Source organism: Trametes versicolor (assembly GCF_000271585.1).
Source record: "Trametes versicolor FP-101664 SS1 unplaced genomic scaffold TRAVEscaffold_6, whole genome shotgun sequence".
Classification (NCBI taxonomy): Eukaryota; Fungi; Basidiomycota; class Agaricomycetes; order Polyporales; family Polyporaceae; genus Trametes; species Trametes versicolor.
In genome coordinates, this window is record NW_007360326.1 from 2,873,869 (window position 1) to 2,893,754 (window position 19,886).

Here is a 19,886-nt window from a genome sequence, read left to right on the forward strand (position 1 = left end):
GAACGTACCAGAATCATGTGGAGGGATGGCAGGATGCCAAGTAAGTACAGAACAAAAGAATGTACGTATATGGTAAGTAGGAAAGTCCATGCTGGCGTATGGTAGACGCACAGCCACTATCACTGCCACTCCCGGTCCGGCACAGCCGTAGACACAGAAGTTCAACACCCTCTTGCTCCGCCGTTCGCCGAGAATTACTTGAGGCAAGCCTGAGGTACTATTTATTCCATCATACTCCTTTATATATCACCCTGAAGCTTTCCAGTCTCTGAGCAGGTAATCAATACTCAAATTGGCGATTTTTTTTTGAACCAGCGGGTCTGCGTTATGCGGGCGAGCGGGAAACGGATTTAACGCACGTCTCGAGTGGAATTCTCTTCGAGACAGTACAACGTTCCATCACAATTCGGGCACATTAGTCTCTCGGATCAAACAAAACCTGCATCGCGCCGACTCCGCCTGTTCGCCTCGTGTCATCGACTGCGGGGATCTCACCAGCGTCCAGCGTCCTTCCTAAGCAGGGCGCGGAACGACGTCTGCTTCCGAGGCCTTGTGTAATTTGTGTTTAGGAATCTTCGCACACCGCCGCGTTTTGATACATGTGTCTCAAGAACATTATCGGCGTCGTACTAGGAAGGTGCGCCTTCTGGATCTCCGCTTTCACTGATCAGGATATCCTTCTAGTCTTGTAAACCTCCGCACGGTGTTGTGAGCATCACCACGCTGCCGCATACGGGATATCCACGGATAGTGCTTGCGCGGCTCGTGGCGAGGGCGGCCGCGGCCACCTCGGCGCTCACTGTAGTATAAAACGCTCTGTTCCGGCACGCGCCCGTCAGCGCTCAGCTCTTGCTCTCCACATCCACAAGCACCCCAAATCGCCGCACCTTCGCTTACTTTCCAACATACATGGCGCAGACCTCGGACCCACAGATTGAATTGGCGACCTCTCCTTCCCCGCCGTCTCCCTCTGACAGTCCTGTGGCTGAACACGCCACAGTTGAGGTACAGTCGGAGTCCTCGCACGCAATGTAAGTTCCGTGATGTTTAGCGCATACGCGTCTTTCTGATTTTCTTGCCTATCTGTTCAAAGCCCCAAGGCTGGAGAAGGCGACTCGGACGCACCTGGCACCGGGAGGGTTGCCGTCCCCCAGGGCAGTGGCGGCACGCCGAAGGATTCCAAACATCGCTTCTTTTCGCGCAAGAAAAAGACGGTTAAGTAGGTCAGGGACATCACCGACGGTGTTAGGGCTACGGTACTGGTAACGCGGACGAACCAGCGGGCCCTCAGTACTAGTCAGTGATAGCGCTGCAACACCTTTCTCGTCGTCACTAAGTCGTCCTGAGTGCGCTATTAGCCCGTGTTGTATGCTGGTCTATATAACGCCCCTATATATATCCGTTATCAGCTTTGTACATTAAGCCTACAGGATGTAGACGTTAACTGGATTCTGTTACTGGAGAGAGAGAGAGATAACGATTTCTGGAAGTCGGGGTCGAGGATGAGTTCTGAGGTTCAATAGGCGCCGGCGTTGTGGCGCCAACCAGCCATCGCGTCCCGAGCGTTTATACGAGTCACTTTTGCCTTTAGTAACCGTCGACGACTGCGTGTTGTTCAAATCTAGCTCCCTCGCACTGCGGCCAATCTATGAAGCGACGTCTGGGAAACCACTGCTTGGAGCTGCTTGGATATATGGAATAGAGAGGGCCCTCCCCATTCAAGGCGAACTTGTTGAGTCGCGCGGGTGCGGCGCGTGGCTCGGCTCGAGGGCTACCACCTTCTTTCTAGACTATCTTGCTGCGCCGCTGGCTCGTTTTCTACTGTGTTGGAGTCTTTATGATGTAGATATATGGTTACACTACTGGTGTCTTTCCTATTGCGATATTCTGGATCTTCGTCTGGGGTCTATCTAGAAAGCGCCGCTTCGGTGGCCGGCGCATGGAATAGGACCCGGCCCCCACGGCATGCCTCTCCTTTCCGGAATTCTGATCAGTACGCTTCTATATCGTTGCGCAGAGATGAAGGTGTGTTTAAACTGCTTAAATAGACACGCGCTTATGCAATCTTTTCGAAGCAGTCAAACACGTTGTGCCATAACACTATTTATACAGGAGACGTCTACAACGCCCCTAGCTGATATCTCTACTATAAGGCAAGTCTTTTGAGGCACGTAACTGATTGTGCCGTCCTAGCCGCCACCCTTTTGTCCGTTCCCTTTCACTGATTTGGGGGTGCGTCGATGGCGATATTTTGAATGCCTGGATATCGTCACATGAAGCGGGCTATCCACTATATGAGTTGTACTCCGCGTTCCCTCTCCCTATCTGTCGCCGCCCGTACTACATCGCCGCCTTCGCCATCCGCCCTTTCTGCCGAAACGCACAACTCGCCCCATGCAGCAGCCCAAGTCCGAGAAGCACATAGGGCGCGAGATGTACGTAGCGCTCGACGCTGCTCACGCGCCCCAGAATTGTAATGCTGACGATCTTGATGCAGAGCGATACCCATTCAATGTATCCAAACGGAAACTGAGAAGACCATCGAGGTGGCGAGCGCGGTGTACGTCCGCCTTCTGCACTCAGCCTCGCCCTCGTCTTACTACGACATTATGACATTCCTATCTCTGCATTCACCGACCGCCGGGACTGATCACCTTGACAAAATCAGCCTGAAAGAGAATGCAACTGAGGATTGCGCGGACATCCCCGACTCGGTTGTCATCAATCTAGTCCGCCGTGCCAATGATGAACTCCGTTCCAAAGGCACTGTCTCGCTCTCAGACCAGGAGGAGCGATACTACGCCGAAGTAATAAGCGGTCTGTCTCCTCGAATCCTATGTTTGTGTTGCGTTCGTTGATATCCACTCGATAGAAATCCTCATCTACGACCGGGCTACCGGGAGGCGAGGGCTCGCGGACCCGGAGCACGCGATTGGGATAGCAAAAAGGAAGCTTCTTGCACACAAACAAGCTGGAAGGGCCGGTGCAGGCCATCGCCAAGACTCCATTATTCGTCGTTCCCCGAGCCTCGGTCACGGCCTTCCGCCACCGCCCGGCATTTCACCAAGCGAGGCGAAAAAGCTTATTGGCTATACCGGCATTGATTACGCCTTGGATTATGTGTTCGACACGGTATGCGACTGGCTCTCTGTACTTACCGCCGGTGTCAAATCTACCCTCGAAAGCGGTGGCGGCACTCAGGCGTTCGAGCCTAGCAGTGGTGAAGACCCTGCTGCGCCACTGATCATGACGCAGGAGTCCTTGGGAGATCCGTCTGGTGTACACCCAACCTTATTGCTACCCTGATTGTGACGGTTTCGTCGCGCACTCCACCGATGCAAGGCTGTAGGCCAATCACCTACTTGATACCTCCCATTCCGCGTTTGCCGGGCCCTTTAAGTGGGTCTGATATTCTCGCGACTACGTCCATACTATATGCTGGATAGGTAGCATAATATGAACTCGATTCTGAAGTGCATGCCTATACCGGCAGCCTGTACCTGGCGACCGCCGACGAGAGCCCGCGATGCTGTGGTCGACTCGGACTATAGCGCCGGTGAACCCGTGGCAGCGCCACAGTACTGACACATCTCTTCACCTGCTACCACCACCTCCACTTCGAGCTTTCAAGACCCTAGAACTCCATGGCCCGCAAGCATTGCCTTGTATATCTGTGCGGCGTGGTCGTTGGAGCATTCTATCTCTCAACACGCAGATAACGCACGCGATGACTTCGACTCATCTTGAACTGACTTTGTCATCGTCGATCCGAGCTTTTCGCTGCTCGTTTTGACAACTCAATCGGATACTGCACTGCGATACTGGAAGCACAGCGAGCGACGGTGTCACTAAAACGAGTATGTACAGTCATGTCCCTTGCCGGATATGCCGATTACCGCATACCTTTGATTGCTAATGTTGTAGCTTAGGGACAAACGTTCGCCTTTGTGCTCGGCGGCGCATTCAGAGATTCACGAGATCTCGGTATATTTCCTTCCAGCGATATTCTTACTGTGACCACCCAGATCCTCATTTTCCATTTATCAGCGTGGTCGCCTTGATGCGGAAGGTGTACACGATGCCTGCTGCATGTCAAGGTGCTCATAACTCACGGTTTTGGCAGGTCCTTGTCACCACGCACTCGGCACAATAGGCCTCGTTTCTGCCGCCAGAGACCACGATGACTACTATGGGCTTTCGACGGCACCCCACTATATAATGCCTTCTTCGGTAGCACTCTAAGTTATTGCTCCGAACCCCCGCATTCCTGGTTGCAGTATCCCGCCACAGGATTCGCACCCTCGTTCTCCGAGGCACTCTCCGTTTCGCCAAGGAATTTGGACCTCTGGACTAATCTTGATAGTAGGTGTTCGAGTCAGCTCGCTCGTCCTGGCCTCGAATTACTGATGCGCTGCCTCGTTTAGTATCATGTCCGCCGCCACGATGTACGACCCGACTGAGTCCGAGGACGCAGTGAGTGTGCGGTACGTCTTTCAGATCTATTTTACTCATTGCGTAACAGATAACTGAGCCGTTTTTGTATCGATTGCCGTCAGCCCTGACGAAGGAGTCGTGATCCATTGGGTCGACTTCACCGTGTCTCCACCACACGGCCCAGACTCGGCCGTTCTGCGATCTGTCGCTTCTTCGAGCTACCTGCGCACACATCCCTTGCCGCCAGCGGTGACGATTACCGTTGTTTCATACAAGAGTACCACAAGGACGACTACGTATGCGCTATTCAAGAACTTGACCAGAGGGCACGTCGACAACATCTCGCGCGTATTCCGGATCTGCGCCTCTGAGCTGAACGACCAGCTTGAGGCGAACATACGCATGCCTCTCCTTCGGAACAACACGTATCCTCTGGGCTTAGGTCCTAACACCTCATGCTATGTCTCCGCAATTGACCAACTCGCCTTGTCGCTTCCCGAGATACATATCTCTGTCCGCAACTCCGAGGATGGTCGCCCCAAACTCTCGTTCGGAGGCATACCTGGCAAAATAGTGCCCCTCATATCGCATCTTACCGGCCTCGTCATCCCCGAACGTGTGGGTCACCAGTTGGCATCAGGCGGCGTGTACTACGTACTCGGCGATGGGTACGACGAACCCAGCGACGACTATGACGACATACCTTCTCTCGTGTACCCTGGGGACCACTAGTAGAGCCGAGAGAAACAGCGGACACTTGCCAACCCCTGAACCGCGAGCATCCTCGCCGCTTGATCCTCAATTTGAAGCCTTCCGCTGCGCGGCATAGCGACCAAATATGTGTATCTCCTCCCCCTTCATTATTCCAAATATTAATCTTCTCATCGCACACTCTGCATATCCGATTCCGGAACCTCTAGTAGGAACTTAAGTGACGATAGCACCGGTGCCGCCGGTAACAGCGCCGGGGCCTACAGAACGCTACAGGTATCACTTCACGATAAGTCTCTGATCGTTCATATACAGCCAGCGCGATACCCCCGGTCGGCGCTCCGGGTAACCAGATTCGCATAATAGAACGTGCGCATTTTCGCGATATGTTGCCGCTTGCACTCATTCACGTCTGTGCTGCATTCTTAAATTTTAGGAGTCTATTGAGAAAGATATCTGTTTTCTGTCCTGTCGCAAATGACTCTGCGGATATTGACAGTGACCACTGCGTTCTACATGGTGCTATATAACCATGTGCTGGAGCCCGTACTAGCGTACCGATCACCCAATACCCTCGCACTCCTACTGACTACGTCCGAAGCCAAATCTCTATATATCGCCGTTTGGACAACCGCTCACCCGATGTCAAACATATTGACCGTCATTGCGACGTACGTGTCTGAAATGATATCTCTTCGATATGACCGCAAGACCCTGACGCCGTCTCGTGTTCGCATCGTCTAGATATGTTCGGGCGACGGCCACGGTAACTCGGGACCCAATAAGCCTCGCCGAAGAGGGCGGACTAGAAGCTGGGCGACCAAACACGGTAGCTCGAGACCCGATGAGCCTCGCCGAAGAAGGCGGGCTGGCTGCTGAGTGTAAAACACGGTCAGAGCATAGGGTAAGCGGTTCGACTCGGACGCCACTACACTGTGCACGGGTGCGCTGACGATGACCGCATTTGATTAGGAGACTACGCCGAGCCTCCAAGCGACCGTCGATGATTGCCCAGCTCTTACAGGTGCGTCTTCTCCGCGCGCGCCTTCCTGGATGTTCACGAGCGCTGATACGCCACTTCGCTCTTCAAAAACGTTGTCCTTACGATCCTCGTCATATTAAGAAATAGTGACGCACCCACGTGCCGCTGATGCCAACACGAGTGCTCGCTCCGCGTCCGCGAACTATACGGTTTGGAGCCAGGGTCAAGCGCAGCCCGACAGCGGCGAGGACGCTGCCAACGACCAGGGATTTGAAGGGTTTTCTAAGAAACGGCCCACCGGTCGGAAGTAGGACGGCTTGCGCACGCCTCGAGTTTTGTGCACGCAAAGCGGACTCGTCATAGAGGCAGAGTACGGCATTCTTTGCCCATAGGCCTTCATAAAATGCAGTTACCTTCGCTGAGCTTGTGCCGGTGCCCATGGGTGTTGTGCGTGATGGGTTTCGGCCGATGGGGCCTCAGACTGAGAGGAAAGGCCAACATTTTGTGAGCTGTATGAGAAGCAAACTCATCCGTGAGATATTTGACTGGTGTTTAATTGGGTTTGACGACGTACATGTGGTTCGCGAGCTCCGAGGTCGCGGTCAAGGGCCAAGGCGAGTCGGAGAATACAAGCGCTCGCGCGTCGGTCCGTTCGCGACCTGCGGGAAACGCCGAGACGCAGTGCTTTCCTTCTCCCCCTCGCCACCAGATCGGACTCGCAGCGCTATAGCGCGTACTTATAACAGACGTGTCCAGAATATCTTGATGTGGAAGTCAGTAGCTGCATCGAGCGATCTGTGAGGTTACTGGTCACCCCCAGAACCCGAATCATCTGCGCCTCGGTGAGGCCCACGACGCAGCGCCGTCGCCCCGCTGCTGTTGTTACGATCAACCCCAAATCTAGCAGATCTACGTGTCTTCATAGTGCGAATCTGTTTCAGGAATTTAAAGCTTGGTCAGTAGGTCTATTATCGAGTCATGGCATTTTTTATTGACAGATTCTCAGCAGAGCGAAGAGCACGACTGGCGAATTGCCGCCGAGTTGGGCTCGCCAACGGCCAATACCACGTCACCTCAGAGCTCCTAACCAGATGGCCTTCTTCTCGAATCCATCAACTGTTCTTTTCATTCACACAACAGCACCCGTACGTGAAGTTTACTGAGAGGGTGTACTGCGACGGGTCACGCGGTACGTCTCCTAGTAGTCTCGAGCGCTTCTTCGCGACGCCTGCTTGACACATCATACAGAGCCCGCGCCATGTGCTGCCTATCTGGGAGTCCTCCGCAGACTCTCAGAACGTGGTATACGGATAGTGCATGCGTGTGCGAATTGCCTCGCACTGTTACTCACTTGCCTATCGAGATAGCCTGGGTCGCCGTGCTTCACGCCTGCTGTGGAAGGCTTACACAGGTCTGTCCTCGTGTCTGTTATCGCCCATCAGCGCGCGCGAGGCGCTGCTCTTGTTCTGGCACCCACTCGGGCCTTTTGCAAATGACTCCCATGGGCATCGCCACCATTCCTGCGTATAAACAGCGCTCTACAGAGCTCACGGCAGATCTCCCATCTTTCACGCCGACTCCTCGCACATCTCCCTCCCCTAACCCATCTAACGCATCCCTTCGTCCAGTGTAAACGTTATGTCCGATACGGCACAGATCTGTCTCGACGTCGTCGTTGCCTTCTCCGATGATCAAGGCGTCGAGCAGCACCCGCCACATAGTATGGCAGCGATGCAGGGCGGCTCCGACGTTGATGAATGCCAACGTATGCTCGAGGCCGCCGAGAAGATGAAAGCGTCCCTCATCCTCGTCAATCAAACACTGGTAAGCCCTGACCGCCCGTCTGGCCAGTGCTCGCGCATCGGAACTGATTATGCATGTTGTACAGGAAACATGGCTTGCAGTAAACGCCCGCCTCGCCGCCTTATGCGAAGAGCAGCCTGAGGGGGCTCTCGCGCCGGCTGGCATGATGTTGCAACTGGCCGTCTCGCCGCCGCAGTCTCCATTCTCGCCCATGACGCATGATCATGAAGTCGATATGCCATCTACATGGCTGTCTGAGTCGCCCTCGCGCTCAGACGACGCAGTGGACGGCCCTGAGGAAAATGATTTCCCCATGGACGTCTCAGGTTCGTGGCGTCACTCCCCAGGTAAGCCGCGCCACACGATGTGTTCCCGCTCTGTCTTTGGTATCTGATTGGTGTCCTGTGTGGCTTCGACAGAGCCGGACGAGGAGTCCTACGACTCGGGCTATTATTCAGCAAACAGGCCCAATCTCATTTTGTTCGGCGACGAAGGCTTCGACAAATGGTACTGACCGGACTCGGTTGCTCCCGGTGAGTTCAAACATATCCAATCCCGGGCAAGACATTATACCCCTGCTCTTGGGTCTTGCAAACTACGACACCCTTCAAGATTGCGACGTACCCTGTGTATTCGGTAGGCGACAACCCCGATGCATGTTTATGTAGCAAGGAATGGTACTTCCCAGTACGACCCCACCGCGAATCGGAATATGATCCCTTTCTATCATCTTTCCGTTCGGGTTTTGCAAGAGTTTTGCGTCGTCATAATTCGCCTCAATCATATGATAATGCTACAGTTGTGGCGACCATTTTGATCTAACATCAGGTGCTCATGCTCACCCTATTAAACTCCCGCGCCAATTGGCTTGCTGTTGGACGTGACGGGGCGGTAAGCCGTCTTACCAAGCTCTGCTTCATATATTATCTACTTATACTGTGCTCCCTAGACTAGCGCGCCGCGCCTGGTTACTAGATCTGCAGTACGAGGTGCCTATTCTGTATGGGCGGTGCATCGCTACGCATGAACAATCCCGATCATGCACCCGCTTCTACACTGATTGTAGCAGGTCGACGCCCATACACAAACATCCACCCATCACGGGACATGCCCTGTTTGCAGACGGCAAGCACGAGGTCCGACCCATCGACCGCTATATAAGCGGCTCGACTCATACTCCCAGAGCCATCACACTCAGCCGTTTCATCCTATCATACTACTTATACGCCCTAGCCATCCCGACCGCTGACAAGATGCAGTCTCAGGCCACACAAGCCGACGCCGATGCAGGCGCAACGTACGCCCCATTTATATTCATCCTCTATCGACTCCAGGATGACGACCTTCCCTTCCGCACAGTCAAACCCTCGATTCGCGCGAAGCCGTAGAACCGAAGCAATCCGATGCAGTATCTGATCTACTGTACGTATACGATTTCTGTGATGGGGTGCTGTACCGTGCTCACTGTTCACGCGATTCAGAGCCGTAGAGGGCGAGGCCGACTTACTCGGTGCCCTTGAAGGGAAACCCACAGCGGCTACGCCGCAGACGGCCGCAGAAGTAAGCCTCCCAACGTCATTACGCCACCAGTCTATACGCACGCTGACCCTTGCGGCGTCATTCACAGGCCGTGCCTCGTCCCGACGGCGTGGAGGACGGTGCTAAGCTATCTCCCGAAGGTTCTCAGCCCGGTACGTGCTTTCCTGAGGCTGGACGCCGCGGTTCGAACCTTTGAATTGCATTAGTGACGTCTCGTCTCGTATGCTGTTTACACATTCTCGTAACGCTAAAGCAAGGACGCCTTCGAAAAAGCGCATACCAAATTGGGATCCTCGCCGGGCAGCGGCGTTGGTGGCATCCGCCAATGAAATCCCTAGCATCCTCTCCGAACCCGACTAAATACTCCCCTACCGTCACTCCGTATAATTCGCACTGTGTCGCCCTCGTGGTTGTGCTCACGAAACCACTGCGCTTTATGCGTTGTATTGGAGATGCGACGTATATTCCGAGACCGTACTTCGTGAGGGATCAATGTACCTTTTTTATACTCCCAGTTGTTCACGATGCCAAAGACCATTATCTGCTTCCCATCTCCGAGCCTGACGGAAAGCAGGAAGTTTGGGTCATAGTGGATTGTCCGATTTTTCCACTGTTCATGAGAGGTGCTTGGCGTCGTGGAGGACTTATACGGGCTATGCTGAGGCGTCATCGCGGCATGCAGATGGGTGGCGCTCTTGACGGTCCGCCGCCCTCGACGCCGATACAGTGTGAGTCAGCGTCACGCATAAGTGTTGCGCTGAGTATTCATGTAGTTCTATATCACATCGCCTTGATTATTCATGTATTCACTCGGGGAGGAGAGGTCTAACACGGTGACGAAGATTAATTCACTTACCGGAGTCAGCGGCGGCAAATGGACGCGCACTGCGATTGCCACATACGCATGCAGAATGCACCGCGGCCGGGATTGGGATTGTGCCTCCATAGTGTGCAGGGCACTGAGTAAATGTGTCACAGTACAGAATGATTCGCTAAAGGACGTAGCGGTTCAGATTCGGATATCTAGACCTATAGCACGGAAGCGGTATTGATGTTGCCTCGGCGCGATACGATATTGATGCGTTCGGCCATCATAGGACGTCCGTTATCCAAGAAATTCCAGGATAAAGGGCTTACAGCGAGCCTGCACAGATAAACGGCAAGAAGCGCTAGATTATTAGAGTGCTCCGGTTCGAGGAGATGGTCGAGAGACAGGTTGGTAGACGCTCACATTCTGGCTCCTCCGGCGCATTGTGGGCGTCTCCCGTGTATTGCGCTTGCCACCATGTGAGTCCCTTCGGATCCAACTTGGTTTCTGGCAGCTCCGCCGCGGCGCTCTGCGCTCAATCTTGAGAACTGCATATTATTTACTTTATTAATGCAGTTGAATCTAGAATTGAGATCACCCTCCAGGATCAGATATTGCTCCCGCAGTCGTAGCGTCAATAAGGGTCCCCCGATAATGCATATAATGCATGCCCGTGAATGCGTTGTCCAAGCCAGAGACTGATTATCTCTCATCCTGCTGTTTTATTGGTCTTATTACTGAACGTGTCGCACAGGTGTCATACAATCTCGGGCCAGGTATATAAACGATCGACCGAAGTCCACTCGTACTCGCTACCTCCACTACGTCAAGCTATTCAAGCTAATTCTCTCCAGCCGACAGTCACCCATCTCCTCTGACGCCACAACTATGTCTACAGTTTCCCACGACGCCAATAATTTCTATGCTACGGAGAGTACTCCATGCGCAGTTGATCAGCCTTCTCAAGATGCGGTCGAAGATACGCACGACGATGAGCTTGCGCGAATCCGGAGCCTCGTATCCCAGGCAATGGATCTGTGCTCGGTAAGTCATGAATGTGGACATATGCTATTCTGGATATAGTGTGTACTGATTCATGGGAAACTCTACGCAGAAAGCAATTGAAGGGATTGAGCAGCTGCGGGCGACGTCGCCAAGGCCGCACATGCTCCGTCCCCCACCGTCTCCCGCCGGGGCGTCCTCGAGTCCTTCTCCTTTCATGTTGATGCTCGGCTACCGCAGTCCTGCTATTTCCACTCTAGACGATCAAGGAACAGATGTAGGGCAAAACGACTACACGAGAGTTCTCCCACCGCTCGCCGGTCTTTCGTGTACGTCGCATCCTGCTTGGACATCCCTGTATACTCTTTTTTATCGTTTTATTCTTCCCACAGCGACATTTAGCCGGCGCACGCCTTCCCCCGTCACACCGCCAATGCTCGTCGCTCGGGTGGAGGGTGATCTAGACACGCTGGCCTCTGACGACGCGTAGACCTTGTATATGTGCATGTTCAGGCTGTTCTTCAGATGACGTTTGTCCGCATCTAGCGCGGGACGTACGATATAAGCATGCGATGTATTTGCGCTCGTAGTGGATTTTATGTAGTTTCTTCCCGTCGCATATCGGTGGGCCGTTTCTCTGCCGAAGCAAGGCTGAGGCGTTCAGTACACCTTCCCGATCTAGGCATTAAACAAGCGCTAAACCCGGGCCTGCTATCCGCTCTCCGGCCCGAACCCTCCGCCTCTCTTGCCGTCGGCGGAGGCCGCGACTGGCCGCAGCCAACTTGGCTCGAACCGTCATGACTCTCTCTAGAAGTTCATCCCCTCAGCTTGCGGCTTCAGGAGCCCGGAATGCGGCCGATGTTCCGCGCTACGAAAGGCTGGAACTCTGTGAACACAGCCAGGCCGGTTGACTCCCGGAATGTCGCCGACAACGATTTCCCAGCGAGACCGTGCTGTCATATGATGCTACGGCGGCATCGATACAACGACTAATGGTGAGTTGCAGGAATGCGGTTTCTGGTGTGCTCACAGAGCTCATGGGATATGGGCGCGCAGAGATGGCTTGCCAACCGTGGCGCCAGGTAGCGCTAGGTACGCTAGAACCTCAAATTTTCAGAGCCGGGCTATCCCATCGAACAGCCAGCGCCCGGTATGACAGATTCAGATACCGTTTGTCTTCAACACGGATCTATGCATTGCGCACGGGTTGCGCTCTATCCCCACCGTGCCTGAACATCGCACCCGCCCAACCTCGCATCACGCCGAACGACCCGCGAGCAAAAATATCTCTCTCACAGCGGAGCGTGTCGCTATGACAGACACTGCGCGGTAGCCCGGCGATGGAGGCTGAGGCCTGGGGTGTGAGGTTTCTCCGGGGGGTGTTGGATGTCGTGCTCGTTGGCAGCGCTATGTGAATACTAGGTCTTACGGTGCGCCCGCCCTGGCCCTAGAGCGAACACATTTGTCTAGCCTCGGAGAGCGGTGTTTTGCTGCGCCCACTGAATAACGCTCTCCGCGTGGATGGTCAGCGGTACCGGTCATGTCTTGAATTACGCGACAGCAGTGACACAAGTCGTCAGCGGCATCTCCAGCTGCCGGCTCTCTTCCTACGTGCTCTGTATGGGCGTCATCGACTTCGCCCGTCAACCATTATCCGCTGATGGTCCTTCGAGGGTAAGTTTGAGACCTTCTGGTGCCAAGCTCCGAAGATAAGCTCGCCGAAGCTCTCCAAAAGCACGTATCCAATTCGCTCACATGTCCCATCAAATAGTCTACACGGCAGAAAAGGACGATAGGGGATGCCTAGGATGGGGGCGAATGTGAAAATCTTGCTCATGAGAACCAGGAGTGTCGTGCGATCCCCATAGGAGTTTCTTGGGACCAGCAACTCTCAGGATTTTCCTGGGGCCAACCCCACCTCGGCGCGCGGCACGCAGAAGATGCTGACGTCATGCGTTCCAAATCAGGAATGAGCGCCTCGTCTCACCAATCTGCCAGGGGCCGCACGGATCCAATCCTATCACTCCCTGCGTACCCCCCGCTTGTACCGTTCGCCCCCTTTACTTCCTCCCCGGCGAATATACCACTTTCCGTACCTTTCGTAATGGCTGCTCCCGGTACTGTTGTCTTTGTCCCTTGGTAAGTCTTCGGCGATACAGTCTAACGGTACCTGCGGCTTATCATGACCGCCGATCGACATATGTTCAGGACTATTCCGTTCAATCCCGTCAGCCCCGATGGACGCGTCATTGCGCAGAAGGATGCGATCAAGCTGGTGGAAGATAGGATCGGTAAGTGATCAACATTTTGGTGCCGTACATGTATCGATTGTGGGCGTTCCAGCGTTCGCCTTACGTCTTGAGCAAAGCAAGACGGAGGCAGAGCGGTTCCTCAGCGCCCTCGAAGCGGCCGGCAAGCTACGCATCCCGAAGGAGAACGCATTCTGGATCTCACTCTGTGAATCATACCGGTGGCAATTCTTTGAGCACCAGCACAGGTGCCAGAGGTTGACAGAGTACATTGTGCACCTCCATTCCAACTACGCCAGGTGTCGCCTCTCGGGTTCCCTGCCCTTCACCCCTCCGCCCATGCCGGAGGAAATTTCCCTGTACGTTGAATATATGAGGAGGGTGGGCGGTGTTGGATACTAGGTTGTTGTCGTCTCCCGAGGTCGTCTATTGCTTTGTCCATGCTATTCCTATCCCCACCCCATTCCCTTCGAGCACGTCTTACTGTTGTATATGTTCTGCTGCTGACCTGTTCCAGTGTACTACCCATTCTATCCCGGTCACTAGAGCCTCGACCTCCATGGTGTTCGATGTATATATAAGTCTTAAGATTCTGTATGCAGCCCTCTAGAGACGTTCACGGCACTCGCTACCGCCACAGTTTATTTGTCAATGTGATCTCCCCTGCATTCTCTTTCTATTTATCCAGTAGACTGCTACAATGATCTCGTGTGAGGTTTACGAGAGCTGTGCGAGCATTCAGCACCAACGAGCGCCTTTCAAGCTACATATGTACAACCAGCTTCTGTGCTCTATAACGCACGAGGCATATATAAGCAACATAGAGCCAGTTCATCCGAGACTCGAGATACATATACATAAGCAATCGCGCAGCGATATCGCTTTGCAAAGCCCATTTGAAGACACGCGCAAGGTGCATGCAGAAACGTCTCCGAGCGCCCGTGTAACCTGCTTTAGGAAATATAGGCGCTCAGCGATGCGGACTTGGACGCGACGCTGTTTCTGCCTGGTTCCCTCCTCCTCTTTCCCGCTCTGCAGGCATGACGTGCTGCGAGGTCAGCCGCAGACCTCGGGGGTCTTGTCGTCATCCATCTCTCCCGCGCCGCCTCATATTAATCAAACAACGAAATCTGTGGCGTGCCCGCTTGTCCCTAAAGCGCCGGAAGTCAAGACAACTCCAATATGTGGCTTTCACTCAGCTTCTACAGCTCCTTGCCGTCTGCTTTGCGTTTATCTTGCTTTATCTCGTTTCTGGACACTGGTTATACTGGCTGGTTTCTCAAGCATCTCGCGAACTCTGGTTTATTCCGGCATGGCATAGTGTGATATACTTGAGCACATTTGTGCACGCCATATTCACCGGTACGTATGCTTGGGTTAAACATCAAACTTCCCGTCCAGGTTTCTTTCGCATATTGGAGTTCGCTCACACCAGCTTTACCAGAGATCGGACAACACGGGGAGGAGCATACACGACATGCACACCTCCCAGTCTCTCTTGGGCCTCAACATCCCGCTCACGCACCGACGAGTCCCTTGAAGTCCGTCTTCATTGTTGGGACCAGCTCAAAATCCGTCGTTTTGAGTAAGTCTTCCATTTTCTAACAACTTAATGCACATTCGAACGTCCGCGCGCGTAGGCCTTTCCCCGACCGATACCCCTCAGAGTGTTTTGTGCACGCTTCGAAAGAGGCGCCTTATCGCAGACGTTCAGCGCGTCCGCCAATATATCATATTTCCGTCTTATTCTCTCGGACCATTGGACATGTTAGTGCCCCTCGCGAACGTTGGTGTTGTCAACGGTAGCACATTGCACGTGCGTACGGCGATTCCTGGCGGTGCACGAGAGGAGACATTGTGTAAGTGTTTCTAATCGTCGTGCAGATGTGAAGATGACTGATCAAAGCACAGCGCGGGGCACCGCGCAGCTTATAGATCGTTCAAGAGACTTCCGATCTGAGCATCCCGATCGTACGTGCTTCAAGTTGGATTTCATTTGTTTTTAAGCTGACAGGAGAATATTTAGATTGGGAGGCGTTGACTGGCGAATATCGCGGGCTGTATAGATGCCTGGTTTGCCGGGACAGCGTCGGTCTATTCCAACGCAAGCACATCGGCCGCCATGAGAGGTCACGTAAGCACCAGACGAAGGCGTCACGAAGGGCAGCTAGGGAAAGGCAGGGCAACCCGGCTCCGAGTTTTTGCCAGGCGACTGAAAGCGGGCATGGGCTTGCGGGTTTGGGCGGGCATGGGCTTGCGGGTTTGGGCGGGCGTGGGCTTGCGGGTTTGGCAAGCCGTGGCGAAGCGCAGCGGTTCAGCTGGGGCAGGCCGCCTTCTCCCGTTCACGAGATGGTTCGCGCCGCACTGCTCGATGTGCTAGATGAGCGCCTTGAGTCGTTTGGTGGGGACCACCGCGACGATCCCGCCGAGCCTATCATCAACTGGGATGCCATAGGAGAGCCTGCCCAGTGGGTCTCACTTGAAGACGCCGCCGTTGCTCGCTTATCGGAGCAGTTACGCACCTATCTCTTGGATCCAGACGGGGCAGTCGATGATTCCTCAGACGATGGCAATGATCCAGAGCCTCCTATTGATGATGACGTCTCCGGACTTACTGAGGACACCGAGACTGGTAAGGAGTTTTTAAATCTTTGTACTTTGCTTTTGAACGATCACTCATAGGCTTTTAGAGCCTCAGGACGCTCAACGCCTGGGCACGCGCAGACGACGCTACATCACGGATAGGGAGACGCCCTGGTTTCCATGGCCAGATAAGGAGGTACGAACCACTTTTAAGTGAGCCTGTAGAGGTAGTGTGCTGACCAGGAGTGGCGTAGACCTGTGTACTCGATATCTTGCGCCATGTACCCCGCTGTGCGTTCTCCAACAGGCAGAATGAGGTCATCCAATGGGCCCTGTTGGCCCTCGGGGTGAAGGACGTCCCATCGGAGCATGCCGTGCAGGAGGTTACGAGGACCTTGCAGCGAGTATGCGGAATCTCTAGCATTCGCTACAAGGGCGCAATGGGGCACATATACTACGTGAACGACCTCGCCGCTATCATCGCACAGGTACGTCTACGGCAACTTAGGTTTTGACATGCAGCTGCGCAGCTAATATAACTTCTGTTCCTAGGAAATGGCGAACCCGCAAGTACGCCCGCATCTTCGGTTTCTTCCCGAAGATGCTGGAAAACATCTGTCTGAGGCGTGGCAGGGCACACGCTGGCGCGACGAGCTGGATCCTAACCTTGCAGCGCCGATGGTACGCGTCCGGGGAACCGATTTCTTCGTGCACGAGCCTGTTCAGCTTCGCGACGGCAGCGTCTGCATGCCATATCGCTGGTTCAGGCGCAACGAGGAAACATACGCAAAAGCCTGGGGAATGGCTCGTACTGCAGATGGTACGGGCTACATCGTCCTCAAGCACGTCTCTTTCGATGTGAATGCACGAGAACTTCTTTCGCCGTTCCCGATGCTAGTACGAACAGCTCGGTTCTATAACCTCCCCAATCCGACGAGCATCATCGGTATATTATTCGAGGTCTTCATATGTTTGCAACTGACGAAACTTGCAGGGGTGCAAGAGATCGAACACGGCGGCATTCATCCATGGACACATACTGATCCCCGCGAAGGTAACCGATGGCGGAAGCTTGCACGCGGTCACCGTGTAATAGCGTTCCCCATTTGGCTCTACTGCGACGACACTTCTGGCAACCTTTCGAAGAAATGGAACAAACATAACTCTTTCCTGTTCACTGCCGCTGGGTTGCCTCGTCGGTTCGTCCACCGGGAATACAATATCCATTTCCTGACAACGTCAAATGCTGCCCCGCCTCTGGAGATGCTCGATGGAATTGTGGAGCAACTGCGGTGCGTGCATCAGTACCGTCTTTTAGGCTCAACATGTTCTCATCTTTATGAACCTGAACTGGCAGGGACTGCCAGGAGTCCGGAATATGGGCTTGGGATTGCGAGGAGAAAGAACTTGTGCTCGTCGTTCCGTCCGTTCTCGCAATGCTCGGGGATAACCCTATGCAGAGTGAGATAGCTTGTCATATCGGCCTTGCGGGGAACCTTTTCTGTCGGGTTTGTAAGGTCTCAAAGGGTTCCCCCGACACCGACGAAGATGTCACAGCGGATGACGAAGATGCCCGATCGGTACGATCAGGTTCAGAGGCCGGTAGTGAGCCAAGGACACGGGAGCAGGCAAATGAGACCATGGCTGAAATGGTTGACCGCATACAGCGGTTCATGACGGTGAGTTGAATTGAGTACAACCTCGCGCATGCGCTAATTATCCCTGCCCGCCACACTTTTAGATTGGTTTACTACGCAACCGAGGGGATACGTTACGAGAACTCAAATCACAATTCACGACTGCGCAAGACATCGGTGGTCAAGCTTCTGTCAAACGAGCTCGTACGCGAACAGGTCTACGTGATATGTATCAGTCCTTCTTTGTGGATCGTCTCTTTTCGTTCACAACAAAACGGGGCAGAACTCGAGAGGAGAAGTCAAGAGATGTTGCTGAATACCTCCGTACAGTACCATGGCTTGAGGAGTCTGCGACTAGTCCCGTCTGGAGGATACCCGGTGAGAGGAACTCGCTGATATGATGCCAAACAATCTGAGACTTACTTATATCCTGGAGACTTCGACCCTCATTCGGATACTCCAGTGGAGATCCTACATGTCATCCTCCTCGGTTTCGTCAAGTATCTGTGGCGTGACACTGTCAGTCGCCTCAAGGATCCGGCCAAAAATGTGCTCATTGCACGTCTCTCTTCCTTCGACGTCACAGGCCTGGGAGTAGCGCCATTGCTCGGGGGCACTCTCGTGAACTATGCGAAGTCCCTCGTCGGTCGAGATTTCCGACTAATTGCTCAGGTGGCGCCGTTTGTACTTCACGACCTCCCCGGCATTCCAGAGGAGTTACATAAGGTCTGGATCGCCCTGTCCCGCCTTATCCCACTGGTTTGGCAGCCCGAGATTGTCGACTTCCCATCTCACACTGTACGTGCACACCTTGCATTTCCGGAGATACAGCGGCCAAGCTGACACACATGTAGGTTCGTCTTCAAGACGTAATAGACCGATTCCTTGACTCCACATGCGAGCTCACCCCACGCTGGTTCAACAAACCGAAGTTTCATATCCTCCTGCATCTCCCTGAACACATTCGACGTTTCGGTCCAGCGATGCTCTTTGCTACTGAAGGTTTCGAGTCCTACAACGCCATCATACGATCCCACAGTATCCACAGCAACCACCGCGCGCCCTCGCGCGACATTGCGGCAGGCATGGCACAGAACAATCGTATCCGGCACCTGCTAAGCGGCGGTTTCTTTACTATGCCCCACATGGTCGACGGCCGCGAGGATCCGGAGATCGAGGACGAACCCTTACCTGCCGCAGGACGCCCGCACTCATCATGGCTTCGCAAGGGCTTGCAGCCTGAGATAGACCATGTCTCTTGCTGGCGATCCATCGGAACCGGCCCGGCGAGTCTTCTAGCACTCGACGGCATAAACACGGACATCTTGAACCTGTTCCGCCTGAATTTGGCGGTCGAGGACGACTCGCACCGTATAGGTCTGTTTCTTATATTCATATATCCTCATGGCATGCATAGTAATATTTGACACAAACTAGGTATGTGCCGTGGATTCGGGGGCACGAAGCCATGGTGTGATACTCTGGCGCATACCCATGGCCTTCGTCATCCGAGCCCGCATTCCCAGCCGCGCAGCCACTCATGCCGCACGGCGGAGAAACTCCTTCTCCATGAGGACGGCTGGTACAAAGTAGATGCTCGACCCTGGATTCTCTATCGAGCAGCCAGCACATCGTCTGATGCCATGGATCAAGACGGTGGCTCTTTGGCGGTCGGTCGGCTCAGAGAAGTAATCCAAGTTGTCGGCTCAAGAAATGAAGCAGCGGGTCGAGCGGACTTTGTCGTGATCCAGAAGTGCGCACAAGGTACTCCACATCCATACTACGATATGCCGCGTATCACCACGCTCTCAGACCATGAGCTCGTGCCCGTCATGGTAAGCTCAGCGAGACCGTCATGAGACCAATAAGTTTTCCATGATCGCTGAAGCACATTCTGAAATTCAGGACATCGTCTCGGCTGTCAACGTCCAGCACAACTGCCACGATCATTCCTGCGCCCTCACGGAGACCAGGGTGGTCCGTCAGGAACACGAGGAAACCTCGCAACGGGCCACCGAGGTCTGCCATGCTGCGGCAAATGACTACATTCTCAACACCGCTCAGATGCGGAGCTCTGCCCTCATCATGCCTCTCTATCCTCCTCTCCCTCCCAATCAGAACCGGAACGATATCATCCA

The 19,886-nt window shown here is 54.0% G+C and overlaps 7 protein-coding genes across 7 annotated transcripts; all 7 read left to right on the forward strand.

Moving 5' to 3' along the window:
* Window positions 1–909: 909 nt before the first annotated feature.
* TRAVEDRAFT_48147 (uncharacterized protein) lies at window positions 910–1,223 on the forward strand (the record flags this gene model as incomplete). The annotated part of the gene is made up of 2 exons (XM_008040291.1): window positions 910–1,031; window positions 1,094–1,223. The coding sequence occupies 2 exons, from the start codon at window positions 910–912 to the stop codon at window positions 1,221–1,223; spliced, it is 252 nt and encodes an 83-aa protein (XP_008038482.1).
* A 1,171-nt stretch (window positions 1,224–2,394) lies between these two features.
* TRAVEDRAFT_48148 (uncharacterized protein) lies at window positions 2,395–3,306 on the forward strand (the record flags this gene model as incomplete). The annotated part of the gene is made up of 3 exons (XM_008040292.1): window positions 2,395–2,435; window positions 2,498–2,817; window positions 2,873–3,306. The coding sequence occupies 3 exons, from the start codon at window positions 2,395–2,397 to the stop codon at window positions 3,304–3,306; spliced, it is 795 nt and encodes a 264-aa protein (XP_008038483.1).
* A 1,122-nt stretch (window positions 3,307–4,428) lies between these two features.
* Window positions 4,429–5,166, forward strand: TRAVEDRAFT_48149 (uncharacterized protein; the record flags this gene model as incomplete). Its single annotated transcript, XM_008040293.1, has 2 exons — window positions 4,429–4,484; window positions 4,557–5,166. 2 exons carry the CDS (start codon window positions 4,429–4,431, stop codon window positions 5,164–5,166), a joined length of 666 nt encoding a protein of 221 aa, XP_008038484.1.
* Window positions 5,167–7,765: 2,599 nt separating this feature from the next.
* TRAVEDRAFT_48150 (uncharacterized protein) lies at window positions 7,766–8,444 on the forward strand (the record flags this gene model as incomplete). The annotated part of the gene is made up of 3 exons (XM_008040294.1): window positions 7,766–7,951; window positions 8,016–8,277; window positions 8,350–8,444. 3 exons carry the CDS (start codon window positions 7,766–7,768, stop codon window positions 8,442–8,444), a joined length of 543 nt encoding a protein of 180 aa, XP_008038485.1.
* Window positions 8,445–9,183: 739 nt separating this feature from the next.
* Window positions 9,184–11,769, forward strand: TRAVEDRAFT_48151 (uncharacterized protein; the record flags this gene model as incomplete). The annotated part of the gene is made up of 7 exons (XM_008040295.1): window positions 9,184–9,227; window positions 9,290–9,352; window positions 9,412–9,490; window positions 9,558–9,621; window positions 11,176–11,321; window positions 11,392–11,608; window positions 11,672–11,769. 7 exons carry the CDS (start codon window positions 9,184–9,186, stop codon window positions 11,767–11,769), a joined length of 711 nt encoding a protein of 236 aa, XP_008038486.1.
* Window positions 11,770–13,383: 1,614 nt separating this feature from the next.
* Window positions 13,384–13,930, forward strand: TRAVEDRAFT_48152 (uncharacterized protein; the record flags this gene model as incomplete). The annotated part of the gene is made up of 3 exons (XM_008040296.1): window positions 13,384–13,418; window positions 13,488–13,570; window positions 13,623–13,930. 3 exons carry the CDS (start codon window positions 13,384–13,386, stop codon window positions 13,928–13,930), a joined length of 426 nt encoding a protein of 141 aa, XP_008038487.1.
* Window positions 13,931–16,241: 2,311 nt separating this feature from the next.
* Window positions 16,242–19,857, forward strand: TRAVEDRAFT_93301 (uncharacterized protein; the record flags this gene model as incomplete). The annotated part of the gene is made up of 9 exons (XM_008040836.1): window positions 16,242–16,307; window positions 16,366–16,599; window positions 16,664–17,403; window positions 17,469–17,790; window positions 17,853–18,126; window positions 18,185–18,546; window positions 18,603–19,129; window positions 19,262–19,583; window positions 19,654–19,857. Coding segments are annotated over 9 exons (3,051 nt in total), but the record flags the coding sequence as incomplete, so codon positions are not given.
* Window positions 19,858–19,886: the final 29 nt, after the last annotated feature.